Raw genomic sequence first — 21,945 nt, forward strand, 5'->3', positions numbered from 1 at the left:
CGCACTCCTTTCTCCTGACCTCCTTCATTACCAGTCTATGGGCTTATGTCTCCCTAACCCCCTCCATCTAGCATCCTGATTCTGGCATTTGTTGTTTCCTGGACAATGCCTCTGGGTCATCCTCCCATGTCAGTAGCATCCTCAGGACCCACCCCATGGTTACCTGCCTTCCCAGAAGTCACCTAAAAAGTCAACTCCTGCTTTGTAAGTACATCCTGCTGCAAGCCATGTATTTCCGTGGCCTGCAGCTAAGCGCCTCCGCTAAAATGCAAAACAGGGCGATGCTCACACTCATCCCATGCCTTTGCTCACGCTGTTCCGTTCACCTGAAACCCATTCTCTCTTATCTATCTATTTACTTACTGAATAAATTTAACTCATCTCCCAAGGCCCATCTCAATTTCTACATCCTCCAAGAAGTTTTGCCTGATGCTCTCAAATGACATGTGACCTCTCTGACTCCTAATGGGATCTTACTTGTGCCCCTCCCGTCGCTATCATATTATGAACCGATCATGTTTCTGCGCATGCCTTGGCTGCCTAGCCTCCATGGACGATTGAACCACAGGACTAGGTTTATAGTTCTTGTCTCCTCTAACCTTCACTGGCCCACACAGCGAGCACTGAAAATGGTTTGTTGTATCCAATGCCTCCCGACTCTGAGAATCCCGAATGCCATGGGGTCTACATTCTGAATTATGGTGTTCTTGCTAGCCACCAAAGAATTAGGATACACCTGAAAAAAAGGGTGGGCCGAGTACCTTTTCCATTTTATTAATAAAAAGGGAAAATGATAGATTCAGGGTAACGTCCTGTTCAGAGGTGGGCAGCAGCACAGCATAGTGGCTTAAGCTCCGGCTCTGGAGTCGGACTGCCTGGAATTGCCTAGAATCCTGACACGCACAACCCCAGACACCTCGGGCAAGTTAGCTCATCTCCCTAAACCTCAACTTTCTCATGAGTTAAACAAGTTGCTGTCAGAATTAAAACATAATCTATGTAACACATTGTGCCTGACACACAGTAGAGCTTAATAAATGCTCACTAATATTGTTATTGTTCCTGTTAGTAGCATTGGGGCTAAGATGAATTCTTCTTGGATAGAAAACCTGGGAAATAACGCCTTATGGTCAAACGTTTTTATCCAAATCTTGAGGAGATTCTAAATAGCAGCTATGAAACAGAGAGCACTTCTCTGGCCAAATGTCCACTCAGGCAAGTTTGGAGGCAGGGTCTAGGTCAGCATAGCCTGCAGTGCCCGGGCATGGCTGTGCCCACCCAGTGGGAGGCCTTTGCCCACGGGAGCTACCAGAGGGTGGTGCACTGGAAGACAAGCCCTTCTGGTCACGTACGCACAGCCTTCTCACCTAAAATCCCACACGCTACACGGGGGTACTGGCCTGGCTGTGCGTATTACAGCAGCAACAGGCGGGGGGCTGACTCAAGGGAAAGAACATGGACTTAGAGCTGGCAGGCTCTGCTGAGTGTGACTCATGACTCAGTTCCACTTACTCTGTGCCCTCCTATGTTACTTCTCTGAGTCTCAGTTTCACATCTGTAAAATGGGGCGAAGATAACAATAGGACCAGCTGCTTTCACTACATCACAGGATTATCGCACGTATTCGTTCCGATAATGTTGGTCAAAGTGCTTTGTAAACCTTCTGGCACGACATGCATACATGGGTTAACTGGAAAACAAATACATTTCTCAAATTTGATATATAGATGCATAATACCGGAATGTAAAACAGATTTAAATTATCAGGGAAGTCCAGAATGAGTTCATAACATTTAAAACTCTTAGTAAAAAACCCTCCTGTCTAGTTTGCCTTGAAAAGTCAACTTGTTCCCATTGTGTTTTCTTAGCCTGAGACGTACTCACAGTTGCCTGTGGACACAACACCCTCTGGGTGACTCTGTCATGCACAGCACATGAGGGGTGTTTACCTCCAGTGGGACACTTACCGAGACCTTTCATGGCCTTCCTCAGGGTCTGGGCATCTTCGGTGGCACTGAAGCCTGAAGCAGCTTTGATGGTGCCTCCCTTGGCTGCCTGAGTACACAGAGAAAGATGGTGACTGAGAGGCACTTCTCACCAGCATGGCGCCATCTCACACAGCAAGTTTGCTGAGCACCCACCATGGGCCAGACACTCTTCCAGGTGCTGGGACACGGCAGTGACTGTGGGAGATGAGGCTCTTGCTCCCCTGGAGCTGATGTTCAAGTTCAGCAGGAAGCAGACAGTAAACGAGCCAACAAACAAATATTCCACCAGGCGGCCGGTGGTGAGAAGGGCTACAGGGCAGACAGAGAGGTCCTGGAGGGGCTGCTCTGAGGAGTGACATTCAGGCTGAGGTCTGAGTGACAGGAAACAGCTGACTGTGCAAAGATCAGGGGCAAGTGTTATAGGTAGAGGAAACAGCTGAGACAAAGGCACTGAGGCTGGAGCTGCCTTCTGGGGGAGGAGTGGGACAGAGGCCAGTGTGGCTTGAGTTGGTGGGCAAGCTGGGGAGTGGTAAGATAAGTTACACCATTACCTACAAAGTAATCTTGTCTCCCCTGAAAGGGGAAAATCAAACCTGAATTCAATCAAGCCTCTAAGGCCAAATACCAGTTTATGGTAAATAGGAGAAAGAGGAAAGAGGAAAATGTTAACCCACCCCACAGGGTTGTAATCAGCACAATCCAGACTGTGAGAAACACTACCTGATGAACGATCTAGTTTCTTCAACAAATAAACTGCGAGGAGAATTAGAAAAGAGAGAGATGGACGGACTTCCCTGGTGGCGCAGTGGTTAAGAATCCGCCTGCCAATGCAGGGGACACGGGTTCGAGTCCTGGTCCGGGAAGATCCTACATGCCACGGAGCAACTAAGCCCGTGCGCCACAACTACTAAGCCTGCGCCCTGGAGCCCACGAGCCACAACTACTGAGCGCACGTGCCACAACTACTGAAGCCCACGCGCCTAGAGCCCGTGCTCTGCAACAAGAGAAGCCACTGCAATAAGAAGCCCGCGCACCGCAACGAAGAGTAGCCCCCGCTCGCCGCAACTAGAGAAAGCCCGCGCGCAGCAATGAAGACCCAACGCAGCCAAAAATAAATAAATTAAATTAAATAATTTCTTTTAAAAAAGAGAGGGAGAGAGAGAGATGGAGGGGAAATATAGCTTAAAAGAGATTAAAAATGCACATCAATAATCATAATGGATGAACTTATTGGGATCCTGAATCAAACACTAAAAAAAAATGACATTTATGAGACAGTTGGACATTGAACACTAACTTGATATTTGATGCCATTAAGCAACTAGTGTTAACGGTTTTAGGTATGATAATGGTATTGTGGTTATATTTTACTTTTTTAAGAGTTTGAATCTTATACACACTGAAAGAGTTTATAGATGAGAGGATAAGATGTCTAGAATTTGCTTCAAAATAACGGGTTGGGGGAAGTAAGTGGGGGTAAAGAAGAAACAAGGCTGACCATGAGTTAATAATTACTGAGTTATTATTATGTCATATAATAGTTACTGACCATGAGTTAATAATAATTATAGGTACAAAGGGGTTCTTTTTAATATTTGGTCTACTTTTGTATGTGTTTACCTTTTTCCATAATAAAAACTTTAAAAATGAAAAAGAAAGAAAATCAGAGAGGTTTCAAGGGCAGAACAAGAACCTTCACAAGCCAGTGAGGAGTTTCTGTTTTATTCTAAATGCAGTAGGAGGCACTGGCAGGTTTTCCGCAAAGGGATGGACGAGATGATCTGATTTACATGTTAAAAAGATCACTTGGGCTGCTGTAGGGAGATACAGAGACCAGTTGAGAATCTGGGCCATGATCCAGGGATATGATGGTAGACGAGGGTGAAACAGTAAAAATGGAAAGAGACAGACAGACTCAGCACATGTTTTGGAGCAAAGGCGGCAGAACTTGCCAATGGACTGACGTGGGAGGTGAGGAAAGAAAAGAAGCAAGTGTAACTCTAAATCTTTTTCCCTGAGCAGCCAAGCAGAGAGTGGCATCCTCTACCCAGATGGGGAATGCTGGAGGACTACCAGATTTGGGATGGCAGTGGGGAGTGGGATTTAGAAGTTCTATTTCCAAAGTGTTAAGTTTGGGATGTCCATTAAACATCCAAGTGGAGTTGTCAAAAGGATGGTTGGTTATACAACGTAAATCTAGAGGGCAAGTCTAGAGTAATAAATTCAGGACACATCAGCGTTTGGATGGTATTGGACGAAATGACCTAGGGAGAAAGTGAAGAACAGGGGTCCTAGGACAAGCCTGGGCCTCTCCAGCAGAGAAGGACCGGAATGGATAACCAAGAAGGACTGGTCCTTGATGTATAAAGAAAACCAGGACTGTGTGTTGTCCAGAGGCTGAGGAAGGAGGAAGATGTCAGTGCCTGCTAAGGTAGGTGTGAGTCGAGGACACAGAAGGCATGGTCAGATTGGGCAACACGGAAGGTCCTGGTGATCCTGACAAAGGCTTCTGCAGTGGAATGGAGGGTACAGAAGCCTGACCAAGTGGCAGAGGGAAGGATGGGAAGTCACGAGGAGGAGACGGCAGTCTAGACACTGGAGATGGGGATTAGCATCACCGGAAACAACCAGCATGCCTTAAAGTGAGAAATACTCTGATGCATACAAGGGACAAAAAGTTAGTGAATCTGGGCTTCCCTGGTGGCGCAGTGGTTGAGAGTCCGCCTGCCGATGCAGGGGACACGGGTTCGTGCCCCGGTGCGGGAAGATCCCACATGCCGCGAAGCGGCTGGGCCCGTGAGCCATGGCTGCTGAGCCTGCGCGTCCGGAGCCTGTGCTCTGCAGCGGGAGAGGCCACAACAGTGAGAGGCCCGCGTAACGCAAAAAAACAAAAAACCAAACCAAACAAACAAAAAAAAAGTTAGTGAATCAGACCCTCTGCATATACAGACTACAAATTAAAAACATCAACAAGCAAAACATGGGTTAGTAACCAGTAGGTACCATTCAGTTGACTTATGACTTAGAGATAATGTACTGATTAAGATCGAGGTGCCCTGAGTATTTCTAATCTATTTACTAATTTATTAATGTTATTTATGTACGTGAGGCAGCAAAGAGAAACATAATTCAATACAAAAGATAAATAAATAGATGAAGAAGTTCAGTGACAGGACACAAAGCATAGAAAATTACAGTAAAGAAGGGGGTAGGAAGGAAACGGAAACGGAGACCTTAAGGGCCTGTGTAATTATTCGACATGAGCCACAGATTTCTCTGTCTAGAAGCCAAACAAGAGGAAACTGTAATCAATAATGAGATTCACAGTGTCCATAAAAGGTAAAGAGATCAATTGCACCGAATTGCATCCCCAAAGAAAGATATGTTGAAGTCCTAACCCCCAGTACCACAGAATGTGCCCTTGTTTGGAAATACTGTCATTACAATGAATTAATTAATTGTAATTAATTAAAGCAAGATGAGGAAGCCGCTAATTCAACATGACTGGTGTCCTTCTTAGAAAACAGCACGTGAAGACAAAGACACTCAGGGAGAACACCACATGATAATGTGTCGTTGACTCCAATGTCTGCCAAAAAACGCCTAAGATGGCTAGCAAACCACCAGAAGCTAGAAAGAGACAAGGAAGAATTCCCCTACGGATTTCAGAGGGACCATGGCCCTGCCAACATCTTGATTTTGGATTTCTAGCCTCCAGAAATACAAGACAACATATTTCTGTTATTCTAAACCACCCAGTTTGCAGTGCTTTGTTACGGCAGCCTCAGGAAATTCATGCAGGCATTCTACTTGTTTTCTTCTACTGTATATCTGTAGTAATAAGCAAGCTGTGATTTGCTGTCAGAATTTCAAATGGCCTAGCTCAGCTCTTGACCCCACCAAGACAGCTTTCTGAGTCAAATGTCTCCCAATGTTCTTCTGGAACTCCAGTGTTGAAAAAATTTTGGATGGTACTTAAACACTGCATTTGACTTTTAAAGCAAATTGCATTGCTGAGGGACACTAGTATGGGATTAAAATTAATATCTAACAAGATGAATCGATAGAGAAATGTGCAAAGATAATACAGCTTATCTATCAGCATCTTTTTTCCAGAACAAGATAAGCCCGGAAAATTGGTTCCTGTTAGCTCTAAAGTATCCATATCGACTAAATTCCAGGGAATAATGTGTCATTATCTGTTCCAGGAAGGCAGGGGATTCCACCCCAGGAAGGCTTCTTGTGGCAGCAGGCAAAGGAAACAGGCAGAGGATGTAGGGAAGAATGATGAAAACAAATAGCTAGAAATCAGTGATACATCACAATCAATGAAATGTCATTCAGTTATTAAAATAATAAATAATGATGAAGATAAATGTCAAAAGATGGGAATACGATACGATGAAATACTTAGCAATAAAAAGGAACAGAGGAACAAACTGCTGATACAGCATCAGGGATGGATTGCAAAAAATATAATACTGACAATAAAAGAGCACACGCTCTATGATTCCATTTATAGGATGTTCTCGAACAGGCAAAACTAATCTATGGTGAAAACAATCAGAACAATGGTTCCATTTCTGGAGTGGAGTGGAGAGCAGGGTGGGCACTGATCTGGAAGGGGCATAGAGGAACTTCCTGGAGCGATGAAATGTTCTATCTTGATAAGAGGGGTAGGTCACACGATACATACCTTTGTCAAAACTCATCTACCAGTAACCTTAAGAGCTGTGCATTTCATTGTATGTAAATTATACCTCTAAAAATTTTTGGTAAATATTTGAATACAATGGCTTTTAAAACATATTTTCCTTTTAGAAATGTGTCATATGGTCATTGTAGAGATTTGGAAAAAAAATTTTTTTAAGAATTAAGAAGAAAATCTCGGGGGTAGGGGGAGGGATAAATTAGGAGGCTGGGCTTACCATATACAAACTACTATGTATAAAACAGATAACCAACAAGGACCTAATGTATAGCACAGGGAACTATACTCAATATTATGTAATAACCTATAAGGGAAAAGAACCTGAAAAAGAATATATACATAATATATATATAACTGAATTGCTATGCTGTACACCTGAAATTTACATATTGTAAATCAACTATACTTCAATAAAAAATTTTTAAATAATTAAGAAGAAAAATACAACACCCATAACTCCACCATCGAGAGTAAATAATTTTAATATGCTATAAGATGTAAAATAAACGTGTTAGCATAGCAAAGACTAGAGTGAATACATTAACTGTTCTTTACGTTCTTATTACTATTTCAAAACCACTGTCATACAAGTAGGGTCTAAAATAAAGTGATGGAAAATAATTGGGAATTACAATATTGTGATTATACTGTATGGTTTTCCTTTCCTTTAAAGAAGCCCTTTATCTGTCCAATAAATAACAGTCATAATGGAAAAACAGGTTCTAGGAGGAAAGATGAGAGCAACTGAGGTAATTTTCCTCAGTGGAAAGCTCACTAAAGGGTCACTTGGTTACTGTCTTCACATGTAGAAAGGCTGCGAGCTTGTTCAGAACAGGAAGAGTGTCCCATTAATTATGGGTCCCCAGAGCCAAAAACCATGCACAAAGTAGGGGCACTGTAAACATCTCTGAATAAATGTTGTACATGTCCAGGGAGAATCCATCAAGAACAAATGGATTTTAAAGGACAGCATAAGAGATTTGGTGCAGACACGAGTAAGCCCTTGACTGTCAGAGATGATGAAGAAAATTCTAGAATGTCTAATGTTAAAAAAAGATGTTAAGAGTATATTACTCTTTGTTCAGGATAGTTTACACATCCACCTTCCTAAAGGGAAGTGTGTAGAGTTGGCGGAATGTCTAGTTCCTCTCCAAGTATGAGATTCTACTTCTATTATTTCTTCCTAGAAGACCAGGGATCAAGCATCACCTGCCTATTGAGAAACTTTATTTGGGCAGGAGAAGGAGAGCAGGGGGCCAGCCTCAGGTACAGCCATGTTTGTAGCTGAAAGGCTCAGCTTCCACAGCAGCAGTGAGCTTTATGGAACCCTCAAAGGGATCCAATTCCCTGCCTGTCCCTGAGATCAGGTAACCAAGCTCCGAGGAGTCCTGTCACAGCCAACAGCGGGAGGCAGATGACAAGTGTTTCTTAGCTGATGAGCCTGAAATGATGGGGTTACACAAAGTGCAGACAGCGGTCATCTCCTAGTGGAGGAGGCTGCGGGATTTTGAGTTTTTCCTTTTTATTTGCCTACAATTTCTCAAATGAACATGTAGTGTTTCTGCAGAGAGAAAACTACAACTTGTTTCTGTATCTCAGGATGTTAGAAGGATTCAAAGGAGTCCCTCTTTGAATTAATTTTCAGGGTCAGGTTACTCACCACCCCTGAAAGAAGTTAAAATGGTGTTTTCGAAAAAAGAAACTGCCTTTCCATTTCCTCGTCCCTCTCCTCTGATGAGCAAACAACCCTTTGTATAAGGCAACAGTCCCTGAGTACACATCCTGTACCTGTCTGCAGCTGGCACCAGGGAGGGTGAGGCACGTCTCCAACTTACCATGACTTTGACTCTATGTCAGGATCAGAGTTCAGTCAGCCAAGCAGAAGTTTCTCTGTGATAAAAGCAGAAGGGACATTGCTGTGATAAGAGAAGTGTCATTAAAATCATTAATCAGGATAACGTACAATTTGCACAAAGTTAAGGCACAGGGAAGTAACACCCAATTTCATCAAAAGGCCAGCTATTGATTAGCCAAAGAGACAAGGGCCAGGCTAATCATTAGAGAGAAACTGTTCTAAGGGGCGAGTTAATTACGCCAACAAAATACTGTCCTACCTGCTCTTCTGTTTGGAGATAACACATTACAGAAACGATTCCTCTTGCTTAGTTAGGGTGAGGTACATTGCTTGTACTCAAGCCAAACCTAGATTCTGAACTGGAAGCTCTAGTGGATCAGAAGAGGTGCCTCTCGGAGAGAAAAGAGAATCCGACTGCAACAGGGAAAGCACTGCACTCCAGCCTTTACCCTAAATGAGGGAGTGTGTGTGTGTGCGCGCACGCATTTGTGTATAATGACAGGCCACTGGCCCAACCAACATTAGACTTTTCACTTCCCAATGACCACTTTCACTGCCACCATCTCAGGACTGAAAGGTGCTTCTTCCCTTTAAGCTGCAGCCTTACACGCTCAGCTTGGCCCTTAGTTCTCTTCAACACCCCCTCCTTCAGCAAGAAGACTGGAGCCATCACTCATTTATTCAGTCGTTTAGAATGCAAGAAATGTCTTTATTGAAGGCAGGCCTCTGAGGAGCAGGCCAACTGGCTTCCTGTTTCCATATCCAGGTCTTATGGAAAAGGCTCCTTTCCTGAGCATTTAGTTAGATGCTTGATACTCAAAGAATCATCCCAGAACCAGAAGCATGGGCATCACGTGGGAGCTTCTTAAAAGTGCAGAATCCCAGGGCTTCCCTGATGGCGCAGTGGTTGAGAATCTGCCTGCTAATGCAGGGGACACAGGTTCGAGCCCTGGTGTGGGAGGATCCCACATGCCGCGGAGCAACTAGGCCCGTGAGCCACAACTACTGAGCCTGCGCGTCTGGGGCCTGTGCTCCGCAACAAGAGAGGCCGTGATAGCGAGAGGCCCGCGCGCTGCGATGAAGAGTGGCCCCCGCTCGCCGCAACTAGAGAAAGTCCTCGCACAGAAACGAAGACCCAACACAGCCAAAAATAAATAAAAAAAGATTTTAAAAATAAATTAAAAAAAAATTTTACAAAGTGCAGAATCCCAGGCTGCCACTCCAGACCTACTGCCAGAATATGCGTTTTAACAAGATTCCCTGAATATCTGTCCACACAGTGGTTTGAAAAGCACTGGCCTAGATAACCCTGCCAGGCAGCCCTTTTCAATCGTTCTCCCAGAATAACTACATCCTTCTTGCCCCACTTTATCACCAACTGAGTTATGTTTGGCCACGTTCATTCTTCATCTTCCACTTTCTGAGGCTTAGCTCATTCTTCCTTGTTTCCCATCACTCGCTACAGACTTACCTCCTATGACCTAGGGGTCAATCCCTTCCTACGGGGAATGTCCACTGGCTCTGGGGCACAGCTGGAGCAAAGGTGCAGAGGTGGGAATGAGCAGTGGCTTCAGGGACAAGAAGGTGACAAGGCTGCTGGAGCAGAGGGCTCCTTACAGGGAAGGCTCAGAGATACGGGTGGAAAAGCAGGTGGGGAACTGATTACCAAGGGCCCTGTACGTGCACCTGAGGAGTCTGACTTATACTGTAGGAATGGGAAAACAGTGAAAAGGTTTGGGTTTTGCAGAGAAATGATGTAAGACAAAATATACTTCAGCAAGTTACTATACTAGAGGGTAGACTAGAGTCAGAGACAAGGGGTCAGGAAGGCTCGAGGTATTAGTACAGGAGCAAAGATCTGCACTAAAACAGAGGCAAAGATCTGGGTAGCATGTGGCCCCTGGAATAGGATATACACATGAGATATTTGGAAGGAAGACTTTATTGGATTTAGTGGCTCCTAAACTATATGGATTTATTCATTCAATCACTAAATATTCATAACACACCTCTATATCCCAGACACTGTTCTAGTTGATAGAGATAATACAGTGAATAAGACAAAGAACCTGCCTTCATGGAGCTTACAATGTACCAGGAAAGACAGACAACAAACAAACAAATGAATACGTAAAACAATTTCAGATACCAGTAAGATGAAGATATAACAGGATAATGGTATAGAAGAGGGATTGGCAAACTTCAGCTCAGGGGCCAAATTCTACTTTTCTACAGTCTACAAGCTAAGAATGGTTTTTTACATTTTCAACAGTTGATCAAGAATCAAAAGAATAATATTTTATGACACATTAACATTATATAAAATTCAAATTTCAGTGGTGGCTTGAGCAAAGCTTTCTGGAAATACTGAGAGTCATTATTCGATGAGCTAGAAATGTTTTACTAAAGGAAAAAACCGTATCACACTTGAACACAGGGTGCTTTTAGCCAGACAATTTATTTTAAAACTTGGACAGCACACAGCATAAGTCCATTTATATAAAGACAGCTGTTGTATATTTATTATTTACTAGTACCAACTGAGTTTCTAAATCGATTTTAGAAATGAATGCAGTAAATGGCACCCTTTGATTCTTTCATTAGATGTCAGGTAACACGTGTAAAGTGAACCCACACACATGCTTACTAGCACAGTATCTGGCACCTCAATAACTCCTGGCAAGAATGGGGGAAGGAATCGAACCCCCCCCAATAGAGAATTGCTGTAGGCCTCTTCTTAATTGCGCAGAATAATCAGCCTGCAGAGGATGAAAGGCCCTTCTACCTGAAACTCCATCCCTAAAAGGCCACCCACACGTCCGCAGGCCTGCAGAGCCAAGGATTCTTTATAGGAACCCTCTTCTGCCTCAGCCTCCTTGATTCATTTGCTCTTTCTCTCGGAAGGCCAGCCTACAGTCACATAAACTGACCAGTGTGACGAAGTTCACAACGACTCAGACTTTATATTGGGGTTGTACAAGCTCCTTTGTGGCTCACAAGGGGGCAAATAATTAGCAACTTGCCTCAGTCTTTACATCTGTGAAATGCAGACACACTCAGTCTTGGGTGTCGCTCAAATGACCTTAAAAGCATCAGGACACTTCAAGATGGAAAGATGAAGGCTGAAGGGACCATATGTTTGCGATGCCTTTAAAAAAAAAAACTATGGGTTATGCAGTGGGTGGGAAACTGCATCTTCTTTATAATATGGGAACTCCTCACCTAGGGCTCAGGATAGGATTCCTGAAGATTTTAGGAGATAGTTTTAGAGCAACTGAAAGAAAGCTGGGAACTAAATGTGAGGGACCTATCCCAATGGCAGTTACATAAGGGAATAATAAGTTATAAATAAGTTCAATCTATTTCAAGTAAGATTACATACACTTTCATAAATAATTTATGATGAATCCATAAAGAAAAATTAGGTATGTCGAGAACACATCCCTACTGTTTTCCTCTAGTATGTCCAGAAGGATAATTATTACACTACCCTGCATTCTGCCCTATTGTATCACTGCCCGAAATTGGCAAGCCAGGTACTGACTCAAGCATAAAGTTTCTCCTGTCCTTACGGCAGACTGCAGGTATGTGAACAAGGCCCTGACTCCTGGTAATATTTCAGTAGGCCATATAGGCAGCAGTGTGGTGCATTCCTCCCCACTCACCCAGAATTTGGAAAGCAGGCAAATTAGACTCACTAGTAAAATCAGTAAATAATCATCAAAAACAAAGATATGCAAACTCGTCTCAAGGAGAAAGAATGGCTTCTGAGATGAAGCTAGCTTGCTGAAGGGTATTAACACATATTTAAAGAAAAATTGTGTCCATCAACAATGCAAGCTCAACCCAAAACCATCAGAGAAGAGTACTTTGAAATATTTATCAAAACCCTGGCCTCAAGAAAGGGTGGCTTGGCCCCACGATCAATGGTTCAGGCACCAGACATTTCCCCACTATGAAGATGAATTTTATCCATTTAAAACTCTTTGCTTTCATTCCTTGGGTGCCAAGCAACCTCTGGACTAGAGTTTGGCTTCCCATGTGGACCTGTCTACAAAGCACTGGAGTATGAGGATTTTTGTCTAAGTAACAGTTATATTTCTCAACATAAATAAATTAGCGTGCGCAAGCATGTGAGTGCATATGTGTGATAAGCCTATAAATATGAACCCGTCCCTGAGAGGTGAACCCCTTCCTGATGTGCTAACAAATACAATTTCTCTGGTACTGCTGGATGTGGCACCATGATGAATTCACCCCAGTACCAGATGCTCTCCTTGAGACCCCGACATAACTTGGCAGCCTCCATTCAGATTCATAACATTGACTCACATGCCAGGACAGGCAACCTCAACCTTCATTGTGAAGGGATCTGATGTCCTTGTGACACATTCTTACTGAATCCTTCTCCTCCCTGGAAGATCACATGTGAGTGAGTCATTCACCATTTTTCTTTGGTACATGGTTTCATTTTACATCCCACAGGATGACAAATTTAAACATTTAGTCTGTGGATCTGTGGAGTGCGAGTGGGCCCCACCCAGGCACTAAAGGTTTTTAAAACTGTCTATGAAACGGGAACATGAAAGCAACTCTTTTTCCTTGGAACTCAGATTCTCCTAAAGGATGGACTTCCCTGGTGGCACAGTGGGTAAGAAGACTCTGCGCTCCCAATGCAGGGGGCCTGGGTTTGATCCCTGGTCAGAGAACTAGATCTCACATGCATGACGCAACTAAGAGTTCTCATGCCACAACTAAGGAGCACACGTGCCGCAACGAAGGAGCCTGCCTGCCACAACTAAGACCTGGCGCAACCAAATAAATAATAAAAACAAAGGAAATTTTGTTGCCGGGATGGCGTTTTCATTTTCAAACATTTAATCCAAGGCAAAGTGTGCAAGCTAAATGAATGGAAAGTTGGAAACCTATTTGTTAAGCAATTACAGGGAAGAATCTATTCCAACCCATCATCTGGCAAGTAACTTATTAACAGTCTTTTGTCCAAATTTTAGCCACTTATTCATAGCATTGTTGGAAACAGTAATAATAATTTCAATCCACAAATAATTAAAAAACACAGGTTTTACATATAATTTAAAACATCCCCACTCCTTCTCTACCATCCCTACATCATGCCAAAGTCTATTAAAGTTTTCTACTCTGATTCCTTTGTCCAAAAGGTAGGGAGAAGGAGGGAAGGAACATTTATTAAACACTCCTCTACATGATCTTAATCTACCCAGTAACCTTTGGAATCATAATATTATCTCCACTTTACAAACCAACTGGGTGATATAATAATGAAAGCTGGCTATGGTGAGTTCTATATTGTATCAAGAGATAAGATTAGAAAAATAAAGAGAGCAATGAGGTGGCCTTAATGATTGCTGGAGAGCTGGTTGGGCCCTGCACTCTTAATTCAATGCTTGCTTTGCTACATGTCCTTTCTACTTCACATAATACCTCAGTGTCCCCTCCCCAGGCACAAGCTTCAAGCAGGGCACAAATCAACGCATATTCTAATAAATTTTATAAGTGTTTCTCTGGGTACTGTATTCAGCTTCCATAACATAAGGCTTCAAATTTTCCTAAGTAATTTTCTTTCATAATCTGAGTGACTCCAAATGCTACCTGTGGACTGGAGACCTTTGGAATTCTGGTTGGCTGGTTTTTTTGGTGGTGGTGGTGTTTTTAAATTATTCTGCCTTTTAACTGCAGACAAACTTCCCCTCGTCCTCTCAGGCTAGTGACCGTAGAAACAAGAAGCTGATGCACTGGTAACACCAATTATTGCTCTCAATCATGGAACTGATAGGATAGTTTCACTGATGTTTCACGCTCATTCATTCAACAAATATGATCTGAATGCCTGCCCCAGGCTAGGTACCATTCTAGGTGCTAAAAGGCACACCTTCATCAACCCGGCTATTCCCTTCATACAGAAAATTATCCCCTGTGCCTTGTCTGTTCAAGAGTAGCCTACGAGTAAAAAAAATCCTGCAGGTGGTTGGCGAGAACTCTGCTGAACTTCCTTCCCATTGCAAGGACTCTACAACCTTTCTGAAGGCTCATCTCCTAGCCTTTAATCTCCTCCTTCTGGTCCTGGGGCTCACTCCGCCGTGCGACAGCCTCTGCCACTGCTCAGCATCAGGAATGCTGGCCTTGTATTCCTTGTCATGTGTGCTGGAGCTGGAGGGACTTTATTTTTAAATAAATATTTATTGACCATTTAGTTATACTGTGCGCCTGGGTCCTTTATCAATACTCTTATCTTTTCGCCTTCTCATTGTACAGTGAACTGGGCATGATAACTTAAATTTTAGAAAAGTTAAGCATGATGCCCAAAGTCACTCATGTAGCGGGTGGTAGGAGCTGTGTTTTCAGTCACAGCCGTGACCCTAGAGACCTTTATACTATACCACGTTAAATGCAGGCATGTGTACACACGTGTACCATTATGCATTAGGGCAGGCATAATGCTAGAAGCTTTTAGAGTAATAATGGAATCAAAACTTTAAATTGTCACTTCTTTTGCTGAACTAAATACTTTCTTCTTCTTCATGTCTTTAACAAGCTGGATGCAAAACAAAACAACAACAAAAACATTCCTCTCCCAGACTTATCCATTGGAAACTAGACCACACTTTGACTGGCAGACAGCTCCCAGTCAACAGTGTTGATTACAAGACTGTTGGCTCTTTGAAGAGACCATATTTCTAACCCCACACGCCCCTGCCCTAGTTCAGCCGTCCAGCCTTTCCAGTGGGAGAACAAGGCAACATGGCTCTGTGACAGTGTCTCTTGGAGCTGACACGTGGCCAGAGTTGTGCCATTTCCAGCTGAGAGGGACATAAGGAGTCCATCCAGGCGCATTCTGTGCTTCTCCCCCCATAACAGGGCCCAGAACCCTGTACTCAGTGCAGGGGTTCCAACCACAATATGCAAGTACCCCAAGGGCAGCCTGCTTCAGACTGACTGATGCATCACACCCTTGGGACAGTTTGAGTCCAGTGTCAAAGGTTTAAAATAATGGACCCATTTGGTTATGTTTATCCTAATGTCAGCAATATTTAGACTCTCCAGTGTACACGAGTAGGGAGAGAAAGAAGGGATGCTAGAAATAGCTCTTCCGGCTTATGCTACGAACCGAAAACAGCACGGGCTTTCATTCAAAGTCTAACATGGGTTTGGCGCAGCTCTGACATGTTTTCTCCAGCCCCAGATGGCAGTTTACTTACGCTATTAGAGGCAGTGCCCCTCCAGAATTAAATCACAACTATTCTTTTGATCTCCCAGAGTTGATTTTTCCCCCATTTCAGATCAAAACGTCTAGCAAACCACAGGTGAGAGAGCAATCCAAGGCCATGAGAGAGCAATCCAAGGCCATGATGTAAGTACACAAAGAAAGAGGGAGTAGAAATGGAGCGGAAAGGCCTGCCCCAGAAAGAGCTCATTTCCACCAGTGCTGGATTTTAAGGGTAGAGAAGGCTACAGAGAGCGCCCAGCCCACCCCTTCATGTAGACATGAGATAGCCCTGTCTACAGGTAAGTGGTGGGTTTGCCTCTGGGTAACATGCGTGGTAATAACATGTTGGATTCATTCACTGACCCAAGGTCTGGCAGGTGCTGGCAGCATGGGTGGGACAGGTTCACACTAGTACAGGAGAATCCGTGCCGTCCTTCTGATGGGAAACACCCATGGGAAGGTCCAAATCTGAGGGTGGTGCAGCCAACGCCACAGTCCAACTGGGGTTTGTTTCTCACCCACATAGGAGAATATATTCTCCACCCTGAAGTAGGCAGAGATTTCTTAGATAGGACACAAAAAAGTACTAGCCATAAAAGCCAATATTGACAAGATTCATCAAAATAAAAAAGGTTTGCTCAATAAAAGACACTATTAAGAAAATTAACAGAAGAGCCATAGATTGGGGAAAAATATTCACTGCACATACATCTGACAAAGGACTTGAATCAAGAGTATATAAAGAACTAAAAATCATAACACAAGGATGAATAAGGCAATTTTTTAAATGGGCAAAAGACTTGAACAGACACTTCACAAAAGATATATGAATGATCAGTAAGTATATGAAAACATGCTTGTTATTGGTTATGCAGAAAATACAAATTAAAACCACAATGAGATACCATTTCACATCCCATAAAATGGTGAAAAAAAAAGGGGGAGCGGCTTCCCTGGTGGCGCGGTGGTTGGGAGTCCGCCTGCCGGTGCAGGGGACACGGGTTCATGCCCCGGTCTGGGAAGATCCCACATGCCGCGGAGCGGCTGGTCCCGTGAGCCATGGCCGCTGAGCCTGCGCGTCCGGAGCCTGTGCTCCGCAACGGGAGAGGCCACAACAGTGGGAGGCCTGCGTACCGCAAAAAAAAAAAACAAAAAAAAAACGGAAAACAAAAACCGGACATCATTAAATGTTAGAGAAGATATAGAGCAACTGAAACTTTCAAACACTGTGAACTTGAGAGAACTATTCGGCAGTTTCAAATAAGGTTAAAGATGAATCTACCCTTTGACTCAGGATTCCATCTCTTATTTACCCAAGATAAGTGAAAACCCATATCCACAAAAACACTTGGGCAAGAGTGTTCACATGAGCCCTATTCACAACTGCTCCAAACTGGAGACAGCTCAATATTCAACAAATTGCAGAATATTCATGCAATGGAATACTATTCAGTAAACTACTGATATAGTGATAACATGGATGAATCTAAAATATTATTCTGAGTGAATGAAGCCAAATAAAGTGTTTATATGAAGTTTATATGAAATTCTAGAAAAAACAAAGCTAATGTATAATGCCAGAAAGCAAAAAATGGTTGCCTAGGGTCAGGGGTTGGTGGGTGGTGGTGAGGCGGAGGGGATATACCTGCCCAGGAGCACGAGGAAAGGAACTTTAGGGGGTGACTGAAATGTCCCTTATCTTGACTGGGGCAGTGGTACCCAGCTGTATACATTTGTCAAAACTCATTGAACTCACCTCACACCCATTAGGATGGCTACTACTAAAACAAAACAAAATGGGACTTCCCTGGCAGTCCAATGGTTAAGACTCTGCGCTTCCACTGCAGGGGGCGCAGGTTCGATCCCTGTCAGGGAACTAAGATCCCACGTGGTGAGGCCAAAAAACAGAAACAAAAACAAAAACAAAACAGAAAATAACAAGTGTCAGTGAAGATGTGGAGAAACCGGATCCCTTGTGTACTGCTAGCAGGAGTGTAAAATAGTACAGCCACTTTGGAAAACAGCATGGTGGTTCCTTGAAAAGTTAAAAATAGAGTAATTACTATGTGATCCAGCAATTCCACTTATGGGTATATGTATTCTAGGTATATACAATCTGGAGATATATATATATATGTATGTATGTATCTTTCAAAAACGTTGAAAGCAGGGACTGAAAGAGATATTTGTATATCCATGTTCACAGCAGCACTATTCAAAATAGCCAAAAGATGGAAGCAACCCATGTGTCAACTGACAGATGAATGGATAAACACAATGTGGTACATACACACTACTATTCAGCCTTAAAAAGAAAGGAAATTTGACATGTGCCACAACATGGATGGACCTTGAGGACATTACGCTAAGTGAAATAAGCCAGACACATAAAGATCAATACTGTATGATTCCACTTATATTAGGTACTTAGTCAAACTCATAAAACAGAAGGTAGAATGGTAGTGCCAGGGGGTGAGAGAAAGGGAGGAAAAGGAGTTACAGTTTAGCAGGTACAGAGTTGCAGTTCCGCAAGATGAAAAGAGTGGTGGAAAACAATGTAAATGCATTGAACGCCACTAAACTGAACCCCTAAAAATAGTTAGGATGGTAAATTTTACCTTACGTGTATTTTACCACAATTTTTTAAAAATAATTTTTTCCAATAAAAATTGAATTTTTTTATTTTTTTATACAGCAGGTTCTTATTAGTTATCTATTTTATACATATTAGTGTATATAGGTCAATCCCCATCTCCAAATTCATCCCACCGCTGCCCCACCCCGCTTTCCCCGCTTGGTGTCCATAGGTTTATTCTCTGCGTCTGTGTCTCTATTTCTGTCCTGCAAACCGGTTCATCTGTACCACTTTTCTAGGTTCCACACATATGCATTAATATACAATATTTGTTTTTCTCTTTCTGTCTTACTTCACTCTGTATGACAGTCTCTAGATCCATCCACGTCTCTACAAATGACCCAATTTTGTTTCTTTTTATGGCTGAGTAATATTCCATTGTATATATGTACCACATCTTCTTTATCTTACGTGCATTTTACCACAATTTTTAAAAAATAATTTTTTAAAAGTGAACTCCTTAAAAAAAAAAAAAACCTCCTTGAACTAAGCACTTAAGATCTGTGCATTTTTGGTATGTAAATTACACTTCAATAAGATAATGAACGTGTCTACAGCCAAAAGTATATGATTAAGATAACACACACCTATACAGCTTTGTAGGCTGACAGTGGCCTCTCAGGCGAAGCCTGCTGCTGTTCTCTTTCATTTAGCAATACCCACTCAAAGACAAAGTCCAACTCAGTGGAATCCAAAAATCCATACAGCTTTTGCACAGCATCACGGGTAAAACCATGGCTCCTCAGGGATAACAACTATTCAAAGAGAAAAATCTGTTCGGCATAGTTAAGCTTTGCCCCAGGTTACACTGTTTTCCCGATCCATTTTCCGAGTTATTTTAGAATTAGAGGCCCTCAAGGTAATGTGAAAGGTCACTTAATTCCATGTTCCCCTTCAGAAATACCGTAAGTAAACTATTCCAGGCAAGTAAGACTCTAAGACAGGAACCCCACTAGCTGTTCACCTAGGATGATCACAAAGCTACTGGTGCTGATCTCCAGTTCTTGTCTCTTCTATCAGCAGAGCTTCTGTATGTCCATCTGCACCTGGGCTACCCGGACCCCTCCTTATGAATCACAAACAACAGGCCGCATATTTTGAGACCCAAATTTCAAGGTTGACCAGTACTCTTGATCTCCTGTCTTGTCTCAGCCATCGTAAGTCTTAGGGGTAAACAAGGGGAGCGCCTCATCAGAAAAAAGGACCCTGAATCTAACATCTGGCCTTTCTCTTATAATCTTTCCCAGAGAAACTAAAATCCACTCCATCGTTCTTTACAAAATCCTTGTGATGCAGGAAGGGAGGAGACAGACGGGGCCGAATGAGAAACTATAGTACTGGAGGGGAGTGATCGGTAAAGAGGCGGTGAGAAAGTCTGACGCGGCCAGGCGTCCTCCTGTCCTGCTAGGGTTTGTTTGCCTGTAGGTAGGAAAACAGGTATTATGCAGCCCAGGCCTTTCCTTGCCAATACCACCACTTCTGTTCGCCACGAGGGAAGAAAACACTCTTCCTAAACAAACGGGAAAAGCAACTAGGTTTTCCTTCACAGATTTACACTGCTTCAACCTTGGAGATCTGGAAGCGAGCAGAGAATGAACACTGCTCTCTTCAATGTCACATATTCTTCTGGCACCTCCACGCCCTGCAAATATGCAAGATCTAGCTCTGTGGGCAGTTCCACTCCCCCCGGATCAGACACTCCCTCAGTGGGCCAGCGCAGGGTTCTATTTCCAAATCTTTCCAGAGTTCAAGCTGACTCTGAAGGAAGAATACAAAAACAGAACTGTTAAAATTCTCCCACAGTGGATGTCTGATTCACACAGGGAACTTGCTATTTCTGATGCCGCCTCTCCCAGTTTTTTCATTAAAAACCTCACGAAGCGGGGGCGGTGGTGGGATGAATTGGGAGATTGGGATTGACATATATACACTAATATGTATAAAATAGGTAACTAATAAGAACGTGCTGTATTAAAAAAATTAAATTAAATTAAAAAAAAAAAACTCATGAAGGCATGGGGAGGCAATGGAAGAAACTCCGTGACAAAACCCAAAGCTCTAGGACTGACAGACAATGTCAGAAGCTGAGAGGAACTGAAACTAACTTGAGGCATATCGAGTGAGTGTGTGTGTGTGTGTGTGTGTGTGTGTGTGTGTGTGTGAGAGAGAGAGAGACAGAGAGAGAGAGAGAGAGAGAGGGAGACAGTGGGGAGACGGGTTACACACCTCCATCAGCTGTCTGATGTGGGGATCCCTCCAGAAAACCCCAGCCCAGCCCAACCCAGCCACCTGAGTTGAGAAGCTGTGAGGTGGACCCTTAACTCACCCTACTCATCCCCAAACCAGGCAAGAGGCAGAGTAGAGGCAGGGAAAGGTGACCAGTGAAAAAAACCCTGGCGGAAATGCATCATTTATATATCAGAGAACCGGGCATTGGGGGTAGGAAAAGATGCTACCTCGGAGAGGCAGAAAGGAAACAAAGAGAAAACCAGCTAGAGGTGGGAATTCGATCAGGCACTGTACAAACAACCTTCTCTCCTGCTTAAAGCTGATGCCGGGCTTCCCTGGTGGCGCAGTGGTTAAGAAGCCACCTGCCAATGCAGGGGACACAGGTTCGAGCCCTGGTCCGGGAAGATCCTACATGCCGCGGAGCAACTAAGCCCGTGCGCCACAACTACTGAGCCTGAGCTCTAGACCCTGCGAGCCCCAACTAATGAAGCCTGTGTGCCACAACTATTGAAGCCCGCACGCCTAGAGCCTGTGCTCTGCAACAAGACAAGCCACCGCAATGAGAAGCCTGAGCACTGCAACAAAGAGTAGCCCCCGCTCTCAGCAACTAGAGAAAACCTGGGTGCAAGCAAAGACACAATGCAGCCAAAAAAAATAAAAAATTAAATAAAATGAATTTTAAAAAAAAAAGCTGATGCAAACACAAAAAGGGGCACAGGATGGGACCAAAGTGTCCCATCCACCCTATCCTTGACAGACAGTCTATACCTGTGCCGTGCAATGCCATAGCCACAAGCCACAAGTGGTTATGAGTAACTGAACTGCAGCTAGTGAGACAAAATAACTTTAAATTTTGTTTAATTTTAATTAAGTTTAAAGTTTTAAATTGAGGCAGTATAAGATATTTTTCCATAACACACAGCTGCAATGTTTTGGTGGGGTCACATTTCACTTTAACCATTGCACTGTGCAGTGCGCATGTCAGGCACGTTGCATCTGTTCTAGTTTTACATCTAATCACACCGCCAATCCACTTGGCGTCAACGGATTGATTCACTTTGACTGATACTATCTATGGATTGATGCAACATTTTTAATGTGTTTATTTGACTATGTCTTGCAGACAGTATGAATTACAGTGATATCTATGTAAACTGTAATTTGTAATCACATTTAAATACTTATTTTAATTATAACATTTTCTAGTGTGAAAAAAAGCTATGGACACATTTAAAAATTTTAAATGAAGGCAGCTTACTGATGTGGAATTGAGTGGAGAGG

At 43.2% G+C, this 21,945-nt stretch overlaps 1 protein-coding gene across 1 annotated transcript in view; it reads right to left on the reverse strand.

The window, feature by feature from the left end:
- Positions 1-21,945, reverse strand: part of ANXA4 (annexin A4) — a 73,520-nt gene that overhangs the window by 37,404 nt on the left and 14,171 nt on the right. Inside the window, exons 2-3 of the mRNA XM_029232344.1 lie at positions 8,535-8,589; positions 1,968-2,055 (exon numbers count right to left, since the gene is read on the reverse strand). Coding sequence (XP_029088177.1) covers positions 1,968-2,055; positions 8,535-8,537 — 91 coding nt within the window. The 5' untranslated portion in view covers positions 8,538-8,589. The remainder of the gene's footprint in view (positions 1-1,967; positions 2,056-8,534; positions 8,590-21,945) is intronic.

This window comes from Monodon monoceros, unplaced genomic scaffold (assembly GCF_005190385.1).
Source record: "Monodon monoceros isolate NGI ecotype Baffin Bay Population unplaced genomic scaffold, NGI_Narwhal_1 Super_Scaffold_19, whole genome shotgun sequence".
NCBI classification, from domain to species: domain Eukaryota; kingdom Metazoa; phylum Chordata; class Mammalia; order Artiodactyla; family Monodontidae; genus Monodon; species Monodon monoceros.